A 19036-nucleotide genomic window follows, 5' to 3' on the forward strand; every position below is an offset into this window, starting at 1 on the left:
TGTGGTTGAATACTTATTTACCTAAAATAATATACGGACCACAAAAGTTGGTTTAGGAAAAGATCTTTATTACCAGAAAGTTATGAAATAAAAAAACAAGCAGCCTCTCGGCTGAAATAGCTCCGCTATTTGCAATGCTCATTTCAATTATAGAACACAAGATATCATTAGAAAATGAACAATATGAATAGTATCAATGCAATGGGACTTGCTGTTTTCAACAAAAATTCAAACATATCATTTTTCACCATAAATGATTGTGGTTTTTAACAAGAAAATATCACTTTTTACCAAAAATGACAAAAATATTCACCAAAATTACTGTAGATATTACAAAATGAACAAATCAGAGAGAGGTCCACATGTAGTACCTATACATGTAATATCAAAGCAATTGGACTTGCGGTTTTTAACAAGAAGTCGAAAATATCACCTTTTACCAAAAATGACAAAAATATTCACCAAAATTAGAGAATTGAAGATATCATTACAAAATGAACAAATCAGAGAGAGGTCCACATGTAGTACCTATACATGTAATATCAAAGCAATTGGACTTGCGGTTTTTAACAAGAAGTCGAAAATATCACCTTTTACCAAAAATATTCACCAAAATTAGAGAATTGAAGATATCATTACAAAATGAACAAATCAGAGAGAGGTCCACATGCAGTACCTATACATGTAATATCAAAGCAATTGGACTTGCGGTTTTTAACAAGAAGTCGAAAATATCACTTTTTACCAAAAATGACAAAAATATTCACCAAAATTAGAGAATTAAAGATATCATTACAAAATGAACAAATCAGAGAAAAGGTCCACATGTAGTACCTATACATGTAATATCAAAGCAATTGGACTTGCGGTTTTTAACAAGAAGTCGAAAATATCACTTTTTACCAAAAATATTCACCAAAATTAGAGAATTGAAGATATGATCATGAAATGAACAAATCTGAGTGAGGTCTACCCAAGGTACATATACACCAAGTATCAAAGCATTCAGGCTTTTAGTTTTCAAGAAGAAGTCGAAAAAGTAAAACATTGACACGGACGACGGACAATCACTCATATGATAAGCTCCGCTCGACAAAGTCGACAGCGGAGCTAAAAATTGGTTTATGATAAAATATATGCAAGTATTAACAGTTATTAAACCACAAGTCACCATAAATTAATTTTGTGCATGTATTATACAAGCGTTGCATGGGACTCGCATTGAAGACAACACTGTACAACGACTGTGGTACTTTACCATCTTTGAAATACATAGTTTACCAGTCTAACCTTTGAAAAGGGATGTCAGCTGGGAATGCATCAACAATAGGTCACATCTAAAGGTCACACAGACTCGTACTTTCATTAGTATGAAAAGCAAAATGGAATTTAATTTGATATTTCAGCATAATTTTCTTTACTATTTAGCTTTTGAAGTAAAGCGTTTCTGTTAATCAAAGAAAGCTTAGAAAGAACTATCGTGTGCAGAGAGTATTGAAGACGCATTAAAAATTACCTGTACATGAGATATTGATAGAAAAGCTGAAAACTAATTATGTACATCAGGTAACTAATATGAACAGAACAGAACAAAAAACTTACAAATTATTATGCCAATTAGAGAATTAATATGAACAAATTTTAACCCAAAATTAATCAGGCCTGTCTATTGTCCTAGAGCATTTATGTACCAAATTTTATTCAAATGTGATGATCAGTAATTGAGATATCAGTGTTAATTAATTATGTTAATTAGGTGATTAATAAGCATAAATAATTACCAAAAACTAATTGGGTTTCTGCATAGTTCTCTTTAAAAGTTTCATTAAAATCCAATTTGTGGTTCTTCATATATCAGTGGAACATTATGCAAATTAGGTAATTAATATCCAATTAAAACTAATTAGGTCTCTGCATAATCCTAGAAGATCTATGTAGCAAGTCTCATTGAAATATGATTACTACTTCATATATCAAAAGCTGAAAATTAATTAATTATGCAAATTAGGTAATTAATATCTACTGATATTACCCTAAAAACTTTCAGGTTTGTGCAGTGTCCTATGACATCTATGTACCAAGTTTTATTGAAATGTGATGATTAGTACTTGAGATATCAGTGGAAAAGCCGAAAATTGATTAATCATTATGCAAATTAGGTAATTAATATTGCAGATTTTTACCCAAAACTAATCAAATCTGCGCATTAGTTTGGAGCATCTGTGTGCCAAGTTTCATCAAAATCCAATGAGTGGTTCTTTAGATATCAGTGGAACAGTCATGAAACAGCTAAAAATCAGCTAATTATCATGCAAATTAGGTAATTAATATGCATGGATTTTCACCAAAACCTAATCAAATCTGCGCATTGGCCCAGAGCATCTATGCACCAAGTTTCATCAAAAACTGATGTATGGTTCTTGAGATATCAGTGGAACAGACGGACACACACACATACACACACATACAGACACACTAACTGCAAAGACTCCCTTTTTGTGCTTCGCACATGGGAGTCAAAAAAAGAATGACATTGAAATTCCCCAATTGTGTGTAGTTGTGATGCTGCCATAACTTTAGGGGCCACGAAAGTGACCTATTTTTTGGTAACTGTCCGTCATTTGCATCAGTGACGAGATGACTTGCAAGTAGTCACTGAGATCATTAACTAAACACAGTATAATAATAACTATGATGAATATTTACACTGACTACCATAGCACTGTATGCTTCCCATAACACAAGGAATAACATTTGCATTCAGGTAACAAAGGTGTCAACTGCCAAGATTAGAATGAAATCAAACTCGTCACGTCAAAGACACAGGTGACAATGCGTTCTGGCACGATCTAATAACTTGTATATGTCCACCATATTTGATTGGATCCCAGATGTACAATTACCTCCAAGTGAGCCAGCTTTTGAACACCGGCATCTCTGCATCCCAGAGAAACAATGGAAACTAAAGAATTTTCCAATCGCACAAAATAAATTAAATTACTTTTAATTGTATAATGGATAACTGAAAAAGATACACCTGTCATTTACATCAGAGCTTTCAATAGAACAAAACCATAGGACAAATGTTACATGTGTAATCTTATTATGTATAAAATAACTGTCTTCAAATCGAAAAAAATAGGAAAAAGAACAAAATACACAGCTTAAACCAATCCATGTTATAAATAACTAAAATACTAAACGTTTACATGTACTTTCACCTGCAGACATGTCTTTTCTGAACAGGCATACCTCTCTTTATATATATACTGGTATATACGATTTTAAACATCTGTTTATATTCAGAATTCAAAAATTCAAAGAAATCCTGCAGATGGTTCATATAATTATACACATTACAAATAACAGTTCAAATTAAACAGAATTAAATGCAAACGCTGGTACATCAATGCAAAACAAATGATCGGAATAACTAGCAGAGATACAGCACAAATTGATCCAAAATATGCTACAGAATATGAATGCAATGAATTCACATTGGGAGTCTATTATTATTTTTTTGCACTCCTGGCTGTATGTACAAAGCATATCAAATGGGGGCCTATGCAGGAGAATATTATTATTGAATGTACGCTAATGAACTAATCACAAATTTATCATCAAAGTCTGTAATTGTCAATATGTTTACAGTGTATACACAAGTACAAATTTATCTTGGCCGGACATTAAGAACTTTCAGTATTACATTTATTGGAGAAATGCGCTGTTATCCTTTTTTTTTTATACAAAACTTAGTAAATGACATTGAGCAGCACATCAAATAGCAATGACAGCTGACTAGGCATATTCTCCTTGAAGACTCACATATGGTACTTCCTTACGACTGCAGATTAACATGCATGAAAATATCATACCAATAAGCTGCAAATAGAAACATTTCAGATGTCAGACATAACTTTATGCATTTATTAGGCTCTATTGAGCAACACTTTTTCCAGGCAGGGCTAATGCCTAACACAAAATTAGTATTGCTTCTAATTATCATGCATGGGTATCAGAGGTGTGCCACATACAGTATAATGGGGAAATGTTCATTTTCTGTTTCAGAAGATTATTTGTTGATCCAAAGTAATCTGCAAAGCATGTAATTGAACCATTATTTAATAATTATTAAACGGTGAAAGTATATCCTGTTGTTGAAGTATTCAATATTCAATATATAAAAATTAAAACAGTGTCAATGTTTGTTTGATGTTTGATCTTAACTTTTTGAGGATCTATGGAATACAAACTCCCAGATACCAACATAAATGTAATATTTATAAAGGAATCTCACGCTTGACCACCACAAAGATACATGTCTGCACATTATAGCATGTAAAAATCCCTTTGCACAACTGCATTAGATTTGTAGGGTTTCCAAAGAGAAAGTAAATTGGTTGTCATGGCAATGTTTATTCCACAAAAGTATATGTTTTAAGCCAAATGGACATCAGAAATTTGTAAACTTACCATAATAATGGCTAACACACATGCAGCGACAGCAATGTATTTGAGATTATCTTGGAAGATGTCAGTCAGTTTGACAAAACACCCCTGTAATAAAGAAACATAATGAAATGGGTGCGAAGACAGACAGAAATCTTGCAGTCACCAGAAAAAATGTTAGCTTTCAATCTAAAGACTGCGTCGATCGTCAAAGTATTTACTTACGAACAAAGAGATGCTAATTTTACAAAATTAACTTGTATTGTTTATAAGCCACTACCACATCGTGCGACTACGTCTATTGTTTACAAATTATAATCCACGACTGGCAGGATGCATGTCGGTCGAAAAGTCGGACAATAGTCCTGGTCGGAAGTGTGGCAAGATCCCTGATAGCTACATATTTCTTTCTATATTTCGTAATACAGTTCACAGGATGAACAATGAAAAGAGCACTGTGGCGGTCTTACTAATCACCGTGGCGGCTTTAGACCACAGTGGCGGGCAGGGAAAGCAGCGTGGCGGCCCTGCACACAAATTGAATGCTGGGGAGAACACTGGGCTGCTTTTGAACATCTCGAATAAAATTATGCAGTCTTTGCCGCCATCTTCACCACTCCCAGCATGCATCAACCGGGATGTTACAACTTGCATTGTGTTGCCATGTGAAGCGGTCTTCAGTACTAAGGTACAAAGTACTATATGAATTAGGTATTTCTAGAGGTCAGGGTTAGTCTATTTTTTTTAGCAACCTTCTTGAATAAACATTGCCTCGATTTACTAATTTTTTTCCTGCTTTTTTTTATCATTTGTCTCGCCAGTGATTGAGCAGTAAAAACTGCAAATAATTGTTAATGCTGCTAATGAGATAGATCTTCATGATATACGTTGCATTTGTGAGACTTTGTTGCATTGTTGCTGCTATATATGCAAGTTACTACTCTAATATTTGTTTTCGAATTTAGAGATCCCGCACCCCTGAAATACTTGGTAACTGTTTTGCAGGCTTCAACTTTTATCAATGTCTTTGTATTGCTCAAATTAACTTTCCATCAATGCATGTTATTATTTTAAATTTGTGAAAGACAACACCGATGCATGTTCAAGAACACCGACTACAATGCTGTGAATGGCCTACCTTTTACCCATTCAAGTCATGCAGTCTGTTTATAAGGAATACTACAACACAATAACAGAGTTCATGTATCGGTACTTGGTGGTAATTTAGTTAAATACTTACATCCTGATAGAGCTTGTCAGTTTCTGTCGGGGCTAGACTCCCAGTGCAATCCGTTGTATTCTTACAACAGCTTGTTGGTACAGTCTTGGTCTTCTTGAAATAGTCTGTGTCTTTCCAGTCTGTATAGTTATAAACTCCACAACACTTCAACTGATGGGATAGTCGGGAAAAAATCAAATTAAGAATCTACAATCTGCGTTTTGAAGCTGAGCATGGAAGACACATGCATGCACGTAACAGAAAAACTAAAAATGTATTGTTAGTTTCCATGTCTGTTACCAACTTTACGCTGGAGATCTGTTAGAAATAGCAGACTGAATAATTCAGGTCTGATAATTCACTCCATATATGCACTCAACTGCGACTCAAGCATAAATGTAGTGTATTGTGCAATATTTAGTGATATACCTACCAGCATACTCCTTAATTAGTAGGTAAGATATATAGCAATTTATTTAGCACTTTCATTCCACAATATTATTAACTAAACACAATTTGAGAGACAACCAAGAATTTTGAAAATAGACTGTAGAAAATAAAACATGCCCAGTAAGGTATGCATAAGCATGTAATAGGAATATGCAGACACGAGTATGTGCAACCAACATTCAACAATATTTAACTTCAGTACATGCATATCATAGGAGGAAATGGTTGAATTTACACACAGACTGTGATTCCGGCACGAAGGTCATATTGTTTATTTTTTTAGGGCTAGCCAAGCTGCTATCACTCGTCCTTGCTTAGCCTGTACTTGCTTTTTAAGTAGTGTATACACTAATGCAAATTACAGAGGCGTTTCTATGGTCAAAATAATTATTAATTTAGGGCAAATACAGTATACATTTGGGTTCACAGTTTGAGATGAAGACAAACATCTATTCTCACTTCCTTATCAAATATGTATAATTGTAGAAGTATATAATTGTTACTGTACCTCTTCCTGCATATAGTCCACACTGCCAGAACCGGCCGAGTCATTATTCCCATTGTAGTTGTGAATGGCATCATCCATACCTTCTCGGATATTCTTTTTCACCTAATAAAAGTTATGTTTTTTTAATGAATAATTTACAAGTTAAGAAAGCAAATATTTATTGCCAAGACACGATACATAATAATTTACTGCAGTACTATACAGCATTTTGTTTGCAATATTTTACTTGGTATAACAAGGGTATATATAATCAGCATAAATAAGTTCCAGTGAAATTACATTTGATTAATTAGGCTGCAGTGCGGCTTAAAGCGCAATAGGCGTCACATTTCGCATGTGCGAGATATATGTGTCTCATATACACAAAGACGAGTACAAACTGAGACATTACCAAGTTTTAATAAGGTATTTTTTAGGTGATTGGAAGGTATCGAAGAAGTCACCGGCGGTAATTAGTTCAAGTCACGCCCAGGTCAAACCTCATACTTGTGATTTCCATTAGAAGAGCGCATGGGATTGTGGGAAAATCAATGTTTATCAACACAAATGTGGCACATGTGCGACGCAACGACCACCGCCCTTTAAGTAAAATCTGTGAAAATAATTTACATTACAGTTTCCAGCAATAATTAATTGTGATTAAATTAAGTAATCTAAGTATTCTCATCACTAAATAAATGGCCATTGGACTGAGTTGAAATACCAAAATTCAAATTGTGATGACATAACTTGGATCAGATAAAATACAGATTAGATCAAAGAAAGCTTAGAAAGAACACCCGTGTGCTGAAGGTATTGGAGGCATGAAGTTAGCACATGTGTTTTTATTAGAGCAAATACAGCACTTAAAAATATAACTGCAAGCAATGATCTGGGGGGTTCCAAGTAGCTATGAATTATAAATATTCAATAAAATAATGACCATATATGAAAATTGATGACTTGAAATTTTGGTTGTATATCTTGTCAGAAAAAAAAATTATAGCACCTGTTGTCCCTATCATCGACTGTTTTAAAGTACTTATATCACTTTGATTTCAACCCAAAACTAATCAGATCTGTGCATTGTCCCAGAGCATCATCTATGTACCAAGTTTCATCAAAATCTAATGAGTGATTCTTTAGATATCAGTGTAACAGTCATAGACACCTACAAATCAGCTAATTATCATGCAAATTAGGTAATTAATAAGCACTGATTTTATCTAAAACCTAATCAAATCTGCACACAGGAGTCAAGAGAACAACATGCTTTTTCTACCTTAAGATCATGACGTGTATGAATCACAACATAATTACATGTTACAAACTTGCATTTTTTCATTACAATTACAATGAAGAACAAATAATACATAACATATTTATTCTATTAGAAGCACATTGGAGATGGAAGTGCATTTGCATGTGATACTAATAGAGCAAATATAGTCAGGTATCAGCTGACACTGCCATACAACTAGTAACAATTCAATTCGTTTATTTAAAGTCAGTTTGAAATACCTAGCCAAAGGCTAATATACTGCATTTTGTGTAGGTACCCCAAAAATTGAATTCTCTGAAAGCTAGATCAACAACTTGATATTGAAATTGTCTCATATAAACAGAAGCACAACCATACCTCGCCATGATATACAAATCCAAGAACGGCTCCTGTGATTTCCAACAAAAGAATCAACAATATCAGCGTGAAAAACTGGAAAAAAAAAAATATTACAATGAACGATAAATAAGGCAGCAATAATATAAAAGATATCAGCAGAGTGGCAATGAAGCAAACTGAGTGTACAAATCAATTAAGGCTGCCTGACACTTGTTATCAACAGAATTAATCTTACCTAAGCCACATTACATTTTATTATATTTCTGTAAAAATGCACATAACTAAAATTTATCAGTACTGAGATAATTAACAGGATAATTGCTGCTAAGTATTCTGTATTTTGTGTATGTACCCCAAAAATTGAATTCTCTGAAAGCTAGATCATTAATATCAGACTCTTGGGCAATTATTTCATTTTTATATTTTTAGTAAAACTTGAAAAAAATTTAACAGAAAATGAGGTAACACTGCTCACTCACATAGTTGATTATCCGACTTCTATCCCTAAAATGTCTCCAAAACAGACCACAATGCCACTATGAAATCATCATATTATCAAGTTTACTTACAGTTCCAAGTAAGCATTTGCTTTCAATACATGCTCCACAACATCCAACTAAACCAGTAATCAGTAGAAAGACAGCAGCTCCTAGGATTATCCCGGCTGGAATTAATGTGTAGTATGATTTGGTGATGTCTTCATAGTTTCCGTAAGTCACAAATACATGGATGCCAACATATCCCAATCCTGCAGCAGCCGCCTGAGAAGAAATTTTTAAAATACTCTTAGTTTTCACATATGCATTACATTCTATGGTTTTGCTACGTACATGTATCATTGGTTAGTGAAAGCAATACTGGCATTCATACAAGTATTTACCACGAAAAGCTCATAAAATATAGGGGTAGGAACTGCATACAGAGATGGACTTGAGCATGGACAGGAGTTCCAGGATATTGCTCGTACCTGTCACTTGCCAAATAGAGAATTCCAAATCATGTTGCTATTCAAAAATTGTTTCTTATGCCTCACCATGCAATTGTAAATGATGAACCAAGACTGCAGATCCAATCATTATATTAAACTCCTACCATTACTATTGGGGGTTTTGATGTATCACATCAATAATGTCGCTTTGGTGATTTAGGAGAAGTTAATAAAAGCAAATCTTTCTACTGAGTGCCATGCAAGGTAAAAACTACTTTAATACTGGGTTTTATTTTCATTTATTATTCATCCACATGTAGATGTATCATTACATAGTTGTAGCTGCCCAAGGACAATGCATCAAAACTAGATCTGCCAAAGCATAATCCACACTGGTCACCTGAAAATGCTGTCAAAAAGTACATGGTGAATTAAAAGACTGTTATATGGTCAGTCTTCCTCTTTCACAGAATAAGGAAGTTACATGCACCAAAATTAAGTCAGGAAAAAATATATTTGTCATGTTGACACAGCTCTTGTATCATGAAAGGTGAATCAATGTAGAAAACTTGAATCTATCAAGGAATCACTGTATCAAATTTATCTAAACCTGGTCTGAGAGTTGGAACTATTTGGTTTCATACTTAAATCTATACAACCAATTGCATATCATAGGATCTTATACTTATAGGATATTATTGTAATCGTTGTAAAACTCCCACAGTATTAGCGTGAGCAAATCTACACAAGGCTGGCTGTACCAAAAATGAAGGAAATAACCTGCCAATAAATATGGAAGACTGATTAGCAATGTGTCCTCTAACAGGACAGATTCTGTACACGTGGGGATTTTGAACCAAAACGAAATCACAAAATTAAGTTGGACAGCTTGTTGACTGCATAGGGATAATAGCACAGATCAACTTAGAATTATGCCAAAAAAAAGGAAGAAAATTGGTATTTTTCGTAAAAAAAAAAAAGTTTGCCAGCCGGCCATATTGGATAGGATCGCTACAAAAATACCTTAGTGAAACAACATGTTGCCTCTATAAATTTAGTGATTGCAATCTCATGTATAAGCAAACATGAGATGAGCAGATGGCCAATTTCAATATTACACCTTGGAGACAATTCTCAGCAAATAGAAAATTTATATTTGCATGCCATTTTGAAGTCAAATATGGCTGCCACTTTGACATTTTGAATCTGAATGAATAAAAATCTGTATCAACTACATGTACCGGTATGTACCAAGTTATGAAATCCTGACAAAGCAACAAATTAATGCAACCCAATCTATAAGCCTGGACTGTATCCAGTCAGAGCTAAAACATTTTAATGATTGTATGTGACTATAAGATCCAAGATTACCATATTAGTATGTGATTTTGTTGCATCATTGGTACACCAAACAATAAGCATAACTAGACGAGTCACACAAAATCTCATTGCTTAACTGATTTTCAAATGTACGACACACCATAACAATTTGAAGGGAACACTGGACACTACACACATTCAATATACAACATGCAGTCTAAACTTTGCAATCTTATAGTGTAGCACACCCCACCCCATTCATTTTAGCTATCCATGAAATCTTTTATCAGGCGGTGTAACCATGTATTAATCAAATGAGTCAATGGCATAAGGCCAGCAGTAAACTAATCATACATTAAAGTAAACATCATGACAGAGTGAAGTGTGTACGAGGGGATGGGTGTCTGAGTCAGAGTGATAATAAAGATAAAAACCAAAAAACGTTGTCTTAGTACTATATTTGTTCCATTTAAAGAGCACATGAACAAAACATTGTACATATATTGTATGCTAGACACTTAATAGAGTCAATATTACATGTACATGTATATACGTTCCAATTCCACAGAATGTAGGCTTGACACAATTCACCCTATTTATTATAGAATTCAAAAAAAAAATTTTTAATTCAACACTTGAGTATCACAAATTCCAAATATTTAAATACAAAGGATCCCAAAATGGTCTTGTAGAAAAAAAATACTAACAATTACACATGTATGTTGACAAATATCAGACAGAAAATTATAAATCACAATATCAGTAGTACATTGTATAAACTAAGCCAATCACAAACACAATGCTATAAAAACAGATGTTACAGCCATAATGAAATACCGGGTATTGCAAATTAATATGTGTATTATCATACTAATCAGCAACCAGATTAGTAATATAGTTTAGTGCAGGCTGATTGGCCAGAAACAAGTACTGTAAAATGACTAATATTCACTGGGTTTAAATTTCACTGATTTACCATTTCAGGCATATTCAGTGGGTTTTAAATTCACGGTTTCGTCATTTAGATAATGTGTTCTATGCTAAATTTTACATATTCACTGTGTTTTAATTTAGCGCATTTTTCCAGTCAGCGAAATAAGCTAAATTAAAACCCAGTGAATAATTACCCCCTTTACAGTAATAGCGATTTTGGAGTTTCAGATCGTGGATGATTACCGTAAATTTAATGATATATGCTTCATGACATTACCAAACTGTTTCTGTTCTATAATTTCTATTTTGAGCAAGGATAAGGGCCCTGTACTGGAACATAGTCATTCCACCCCATAAACGTCCACGTATTGATTTCAGCAACCAACCACACAAATAAATCGTCAGGCCCCTGTGGTGATAGTAACATAGAGTACCATGGACCTCTACAATTGAAGTATTATAAGATTACAGCAGGAACTTCCCTGGGAAGTGCTCATCAACGTTTCAATAACCATATCAACTTTCCCAAGACGGTTGAAGCAATAGCAAATAATATTTGTACGGATAATTTACAACTAGTCTACCTTTGTATAGTCACAACAATGTCGCAATATGAAAACAGACAAATTAGCCATAGTATGTACCAAGATAAAATAGTTGTCACAAAATGCAGAAACAGTTTTTATAACATTATATCATTTGATAGCGCCAATAGTGAAGTCTCTCGCTATATTGCAATATTCACAGGGAATAGTACGAATCTTGTTTTCATCCGTTATAACAATTTTTCATGATCTGGATTTAATGATTTGAGTGATGCATAGAACTTCGTTCCATGAGGGATGAGAACCGATGGCACCACATGGGATTGACGATCTACGTATGTGGTTGGTTGCGGAATTCTGGCAGGAAATATTTATTTCTAAGCAATATTTCCTGCTAGACTTCGGCAACCAACGGCATACTTATAATCGACCGTCAACTCCAATCCCCGCTAGTGGTGGCGCAGATGTTGACAATTCACGAATACAATAGCTTACCCAAAATATAACTGCCAGAATTACCATCGTACATTTTGCTGTAACGCTACAAACACCCATAATTGAAACCTTGGTTGCTAAAACGCGGAAATTGGGATAAACTATCTCAACTGGTGACTGACTTCAAATGCAGAGTTACAAGTAATATTCTGATAAACGTCATTCGAAAATCACATGACGCTTACGAAACAAATACCCACAATACTGTTCGTTGAGCGGAATATATCCGGGTTGTGACCTCACTTGAACTCAACATTGTTCAGGCTTATTGGATTAATAACGTTTATTATCGTAACATTCTGATGCACAATATATATACAGTCAAAAAATGCTGAAAATAATGAGGCAAGTAGTTTTTATAAATTAAAAAATATTCTTATTATAATTGACATTGACGTATTGTTTTTAAATAAAAAAAATGCAGAGGAATTGTTAACTTTGAAGAGCCTGGGCAAGTTTCAACCACGGGATTTCCCAAACTGCCCCTTGACCGCCATCTTGTTCCGAGACTTCTGCTCGTCAAGTCGTGGCCGGAAAGTTGCAAAAAAATCACGATGTTTTCGGCACGTCTAACTTCTGCTCTTGTGAGGCAGCTTCCGAGGCATATACCGAAGGTAATATGTGCTCATATTATGAGACCATGTTGTTGCTTACTTACATTATTTTGAAATACATTTCGGCGACCGGCACGGCAATTTCACGTTTGTGATTAGGTCGTGAGCCGCACGTAGACTACAAAAACCATAACACCGTGCACGTTGAGGATACTGGTTTTGGCATGCACGTCTTTCTTGTTATATATAGCGTATTAATACACGACGAATCAGTTTACTTGAAAATCCCAAACCTGAATTTAATTGTTAGGTCAAATCTTAGAGAAATTGTGTCCAGCGTGATGTGTTCGGATGGTTCAAAGGTCATGTGGGTATACCGGCGAAAAAGTTGACCGGGCGCTATGTTCACGTGAAAGGCATTGCTATAGTTGGAAACGCAGGTTTTTTTTATTACATTAATTTTCAGATTATTTTCGTAATTAAAAATACAATAGACAAATTAGTTGTTTAAGTAACAATAGTCTTCAATGATTCTATGGTGCAATCCAGGGTATTGAGGAATCTTAGTTTAAGGGTGAGATAGCCCTGTCGTAAGAATGCCATTTTTAAATGCATATTCAAAATAGCGACTTGAACCATACTCCTGTACTCTGTGGGTCAGCATGTACTTGTTGTAAATTGTAGTCTAATCGTTTGAAGAAAATGTTTAACATGTTTTTCCATCGTATCTAGCTTATTGGGATCGTTAAACATGATACCTTATCGATCATGCCACAACCGATGTAAAAATTATTTAAAAACAAATCGTAAGAAATGATGATTCCAATGTTGAAAATAAAACTTTCGATGAGAGATGTATGATTGAAACATCAATGAAATCAAACCATTGCAGACTCTATGCAAGGCCATGAAATTGCAATGTCAAATGTTCAAAAACCAAAACTGCATTCAGTCACTTGTCTTATGCAGACCCCTAACCTAATGTTTTCATATCCTAATTTCTCCCTGAAAATACAACTCCAAAATATTGCATTTAAGTAAACTGAATATGGCACAACTACTTGTTTACACCAGTACAAAATTATTTAAATAGTCAGACCTGTGCTTCTGTAGTGCTTACAACATGCCACTGTCATGCTTTTGTCTTATTTCAACCTGCTTTTTGCTTGAACCATCTTGTTTACTTAAGAGAAATGTAACAAAAAAACCTGATCATGATGTTCATTTAATATTTTCCTTTCACTTCCTTTTCAAGGTATGTCGTGGAGCACAGGCCACCACTTTTATTTCAAACAGACATATTACAACATCAAGGCCGTCATGCCAAGGTATGTTGACACTTGACTTTGGGGCAAGAACCCCTAAATTAATTAATGTATTTGACACTGAAGGTGGAAACCTTTTCAGAAAAATAAAAGAATCCTTGCAATTGGTTAACTAACGAGTAAAAATATAAAATTCTGCCTGGGCGCAGTCATTTGAGTAGGTGGCTTGTTTACATGCATCATTTTTTCATATCAATATTTAGAAAATTAAGTAGCTAATGGTGACGTAAATAAATTTTGCACTAAGAACGTTCAAGGCAAGGGAGATAAATTTCCATTAAATATTATGGATATTATTACACTTGAATCTTGATAAATTGAATGTAAATTTTTTGAATTTTGTTTTTAACATTTAGTATTTTAATTCATAACAATTTACCACTTGTCTATGTTACCAAGCCAAATCTCTGGATACAAATAAATACCAATGCCAAAAAAACAAAGATGGAATTCATGTTAAAGAAAAATGAGTGAACTTAACCACAAGTTAGTAGAATCCTTAGGCCATTAAGAAAACATTAATTATAAAATATTTTATTTTTGTCAGGTTCTGCAGAGGTTTCATCTGTTTTGGAAGAAAGAATTCTTGGGGCTAGTACTAAAGCTGATCTTGAAGAAACTGGCCGTGTCATGTCCATTGGAGATGGTATTGCTCGTGTATATGGTCTGAAAAATTGTCAAGCAGAAGAAATGGTAGAATTTTCAAGTGGCATTAAGGTGTGTGGTAAAGTAGACGCAGTCTATTATCGTGCGATTTGAATAAAGACTAAGATGAGTGAATCAGTCGAGAAGGCTTTGGGCGGTCCTAATGTACAGATCAACCTGCACATGCAATTTCCCATGGTAATGTACAGAAGTCATGAAGACAGCCAATCTGTGATGACTTAGTACCTGTGTCGTCTACATATTTACTTAGCAATTCACCAGGCTATTTTAGAGTGCACTGGGAAAGAGCACTCTGAGTGGCTTGATTCCAGGCTAGGTGTGTGGGGGAAAACTTTGACGCAGATGTTTAATGCTTTATTTCTCTTGTAGGGTATGGCTATGAATTTAGAACCTGACAGTGTTGGTATTGTAGTGTTTGGTAATGATAAACTGATCAAAGAAGGTGATATTGTAAAAAGGACGGGTGCCATTGTTGATGTTCCTGTTGGAGAAGAACTTCTGGGAAGAGTTGTTGATGCCTTAGGAAATGCCATCGATGGAAAGGTAAAACTTTAGAACCATAATTTAGTTGTGTTCTGTAATGATCAATGGATAAAAATCATTTGTTTAAAATTGCTATCATTTGTAGCCTTTCGGCTTTAAAAATCTGCATAAAAATCAACTATGCTTGTTTAAATGGATCCAAGTGATGGCAGTTGGACCACAAAATTAAAAGTATTTTCAGTTAAAACTGTGTTTGTTTGTTAGGGAGCTATCAAAAGTCCAGAGAGACGTCGAGTAGGTTTGAAGGCTCCAGGAATCATTCCCCGTATATCTGTAAAAGAACCTATGTTGACGGGAATCAAAGCTGTGGACAGTCTTGTGCCAATTGGTAGAGGTCAGCGAGAGTTGATCATTGGTGACAGGCAGACTGGGTGAGTTTACCATCTAAAATCTGTGTTATTAAAAAAGTTTTTTCTATCAAGCTACCATATTCTAGAGTGCACTTGTTATCAATCTTGGCTTATATTTTTTGCACATCTGCTGTAATGGTCACCTTATCAGGTCGTGATCATTAGCAGTCAATGTTTCTGTCAAATTATTGCATGTCAACTCTTTTTTTTTTTTTTTTTTAGTAAAACCGCTGTTGCCATTGATGCTATTATCAACCAGAAGAAGTTCAATGAAGGTTCAAACGAAAAGCAGAAATTATACTGTATTTACTGTGCCATTGGTCAAAAGAGAAGTACAGTAGCTCAGATTGTTCACAGGCTTACTCAAGAAGGTGAGCTTTGGTGACTAATACGTTAGAATTTTGTTACAAAGACTTAAATAAACTGAACTGAGCAAAGATGAGCATACCTTTATGGCCTTTTTTTAACTTGTCTACCACATTTGTGAATTTTTTTTCTGTGTAGATGCTATGAAATACACCATTGTTGTGAGTGCCACCGCATCTGATGCTGCACCCTTACAGTATCTTTCACCATACTCTGCTTGTGCCATGGGTGAATACTTCAGGGATAATGGTAAACACGGCCTCATCGTCTATGATGATTTGTCTAAACAGGTGAGTACTTTACAAATGCTGCCTTATTTTTAGCGCAACACCTTTCTCTATAAAAATTGGGTATGCAAACATTTGATTCTAAAACTATAAATGTTCAAGGATAGTTGATATTGCAGCTCTGATGTATCAGTGTTGCTGCCATTCTTTCCTCGCCTGTATAGGAGTTTCTTTCAGAGAAGTCTACTGGCTAAATAACTGTCTACTTGGCTTGTTCAGTTGACTACTTTGTATTTTCAAGATTTGGTCCTACAGAATAGTGTTCTAATTTGGCTAATTTCTTTGTAAATCTCATCACCTACTCTAGAACTTAATGAAACCCCGCCTACACATACTTGTAGTGGCATATTAAATTTGTGCATTAGAAATGTAGAAAAGATGATAAATGCTAAACTTTATTGCATTTGTCTTTCTTTATCAGGCTGTTGCTTACCGTCAGATGTCACTGTTACTGCGTCGTCCCCCTGGTCGTGAGGCCTACCCTGGTGATGTCTTCTACCTTCATTCAAGATTACTGGAACGTGCTGCTAAAATGAGTGATGCCTTTGGAGGTGGTTCATTGACTGCTTTACCCATTATTGAAACTCAGGCTGGTGATGTGTCTGCATATATTCCAACAAATGTAATCTCTATCACAGATGGACAGGTGAAATTATTGCCCTTTCTTTCCTGTCAATAACTTTAAGTCTGTTTCGATCATGCAACAGTATTGAAGAGTGTTTCGAAAGTTGACTCGACAGGAATTGCCAAGCTTCGCTGGTATTCAGGGAATTCACTTGAGTCGTACTGTATTCACCCACTTTGACGCTTGCAGTATTCATAGGTTATACTGTACAGTGTACCAGTGGGATAAATTTAATATTCAACAATTCATGCATAGACATTTTTTTACAAGTAAAATGTTTTATGAACTGTTGAGACATATTCCATCAGAACAGGGAATCGGGCACTTGTAATGTACTTAATTTATTCCATTTTTGAGAAAGGTTTACTTGCTGGTTTCAGTTTTGATATTTTTCTTTTTGTTGCAGATATTCTTGGAGAATGAATTGTTCTACAAGGGTATTCGCCCTGCCATCAATGTAGGTCTGTCTGTAAGTCGTGTAGGAGCTGCTGCCCAAACAAAAGCCATGAAACAGGTAATTGAGAAACTTGCAACACATTTTGAATATTATTAACCTTTGGAAATGATGGCCCATTTCAAATATGTAATATTGCTTCTGAAACTACGAGTTGTTTCATAATTTCCAATATCACTGATAAAGTTGATAGCTTGTTTTCCTGAATAATTACAATTACATTAAAATGATTGAACATTCTCACAGGTGGCAGGTTCCATGAAGTTAGAGTTGGCACAGTATCGTGAAGTAGCTGCCTTTGCTCAGTTTGGTTCTGATCTGGATGCTTCCACACAAGCTCTTCTGAATAGAGGTGTTCGTCTGACAGAGCTCCTCAAACAAGGACAATATGGTATGAACTGCAGTAAATGCTTAACCTTGGAGCGTTTTTTTTTTTTTAGCTCCACATCCTAACTTATTGGACTGGATGGGGTGGAAGGGTAATCTGACTGCTAAAAATTGCTATTTTGTGACACTCTAGGGAAAGTCATTGAAATTAATGCAAGTTTGAGAACTGTTATGTTGGATCCCTGCAATGAAATCTTTTTATGCAAAATCTAAATGCATTTATTTCATCACTATGTAAACATCCACTGTTTTCTGTTGCAGTTCCCATGGATATTGCTGAGCAAGTATGCGTCATCTATGCTGGTGTCAGAGGTCATCTAGACAAAGTCGACCCAACTTTGATCACACGCTTTGAGCAGGAATTTCTCAAACACATTCGTAGTAGTCACTCAGACCTTGTTGGTGTTATCCGGGCTGAACAACACATTTCAGAGTCTACGGATAAGAAACTTAAAGAAATTGTAATTTCATTTTTGCAAAGTTTTGAATGAATGAAAATTTGAATCAGGTATTTGTCCCCTTAAGATTTTGTGTGTTATGAATTCTGGAACAATGGAATCCCCATATGCAAGTGATTGCAAATATTATTGTCACAACATATGGAAGTGTGTATAGTCTCTGAAGTTTCACAGGAGTAACATTAAAAAGTTGCCGTTAGCTTTGGTGTCTCGAGTGCATTTGTGAATGAAAGAAGAATGTTATTTTGCACAAAAATCCAGAAAGAAAAAAAATTGTGGTTCTTATAACCTGATGTACGCATTTGTACTGTCTGACCCTTTTTGAGAAATGGTCACAAAATTGTGGCAGGCATTGAATGTGATTTTATACAAATTCAAATCTTAGCAATATTTGGTAATGTAAACAATTTTACACTTGGCATATGCAAAAAAAATCAAAAAATTAAAAAAAAATGCAAATCGCTTGTAACGAAAAAAATTACAAATTATGGCAAGCCTGTTATAGGAACCACATTTTTAGTTCCAGTTTGAACATGCTTCGAAAACATCACATGAACAAGTGAATTTATCTGGT

General features: G+C 34.8%; 2 protein-coding genes across 2 annotated transcripts; one reads left to right on the forward strand and one right to left on the reverse strand.

Moving 5' to 3' along the window:
• Positions 1 to 3691: 3691 nt before the first annotated feature.
• On the reverse strand, positions 3692 to 12634 carry LOC100371064 (tetraspanin-3-like). Its single transcript, XM_002736158.4, has 7 exons — positions 12448 to 12634; positions 8796 to 8987; positions 8245 to 8319; positions 6627 to 6728; positions 5690 to 5839; positions 4474 to 4557; positions 3692 to 3882 (listed from the first exon to the last, which is right to left on the reverse strand). The coding sequence occupies exons 1-7, from the start codon at positions 12505 to 12507 to the stop codon at positions 3799 to 3801; spliced, it is 747 nt and encodes a 248-aa protein (XP_002736204.1). The 5' UTR covers positions 12508 to 12634; the 3' UTR covers positions 3692 to 3798.
• Positions 12635 to 12918: 284 nt separating this feature from the next.
• Positions 12919 to 18661, forward strand: LOC100371215 (ATP synthase F(1) complex subunit alpha, mitochondrial). Its single transcript, XM_002736159.3, has 11 exons — positions 12919 to 13061; positions 14257 to 14329; positions 14874 to 15043; positions 15362 to 15535; positions 15740 to 15906; positions 16108 to 16256; positions 16390 to 16541; positions 16960 to 17184; positions 17570 to 17677; positions 17864 to 18008; positions 18266 to 18661. Exons 1-11 carry the CDS (start codon positions 13002 to 13004, stop codon positions 18493 to 18495), a joined length of 1653 nt encoding a protein of 550 aa, XP_002736205.1. The 5' UTR covers positions 12919 to 13001; the 3' UTR covers positions 18496 to 18661.
• Positions 18662 to 19036: the final 375 nt, after the last annotated feature.

Source organism: Saccoglossus kowalevskii, chromosome 13 (genome assembly GCF_978046115.1).
Source record: "Saccoglossus kowalevskii chromosome 13, keSacKowa6.1, whole genome shotgun sequence".
Classification (NCBI taxonomy): Eukaryota; Metazoa; Hemichordata; class Enteropneusta; family Harrimaniidae; genus Saccoglossus; species Saccoglossus kowalevskii.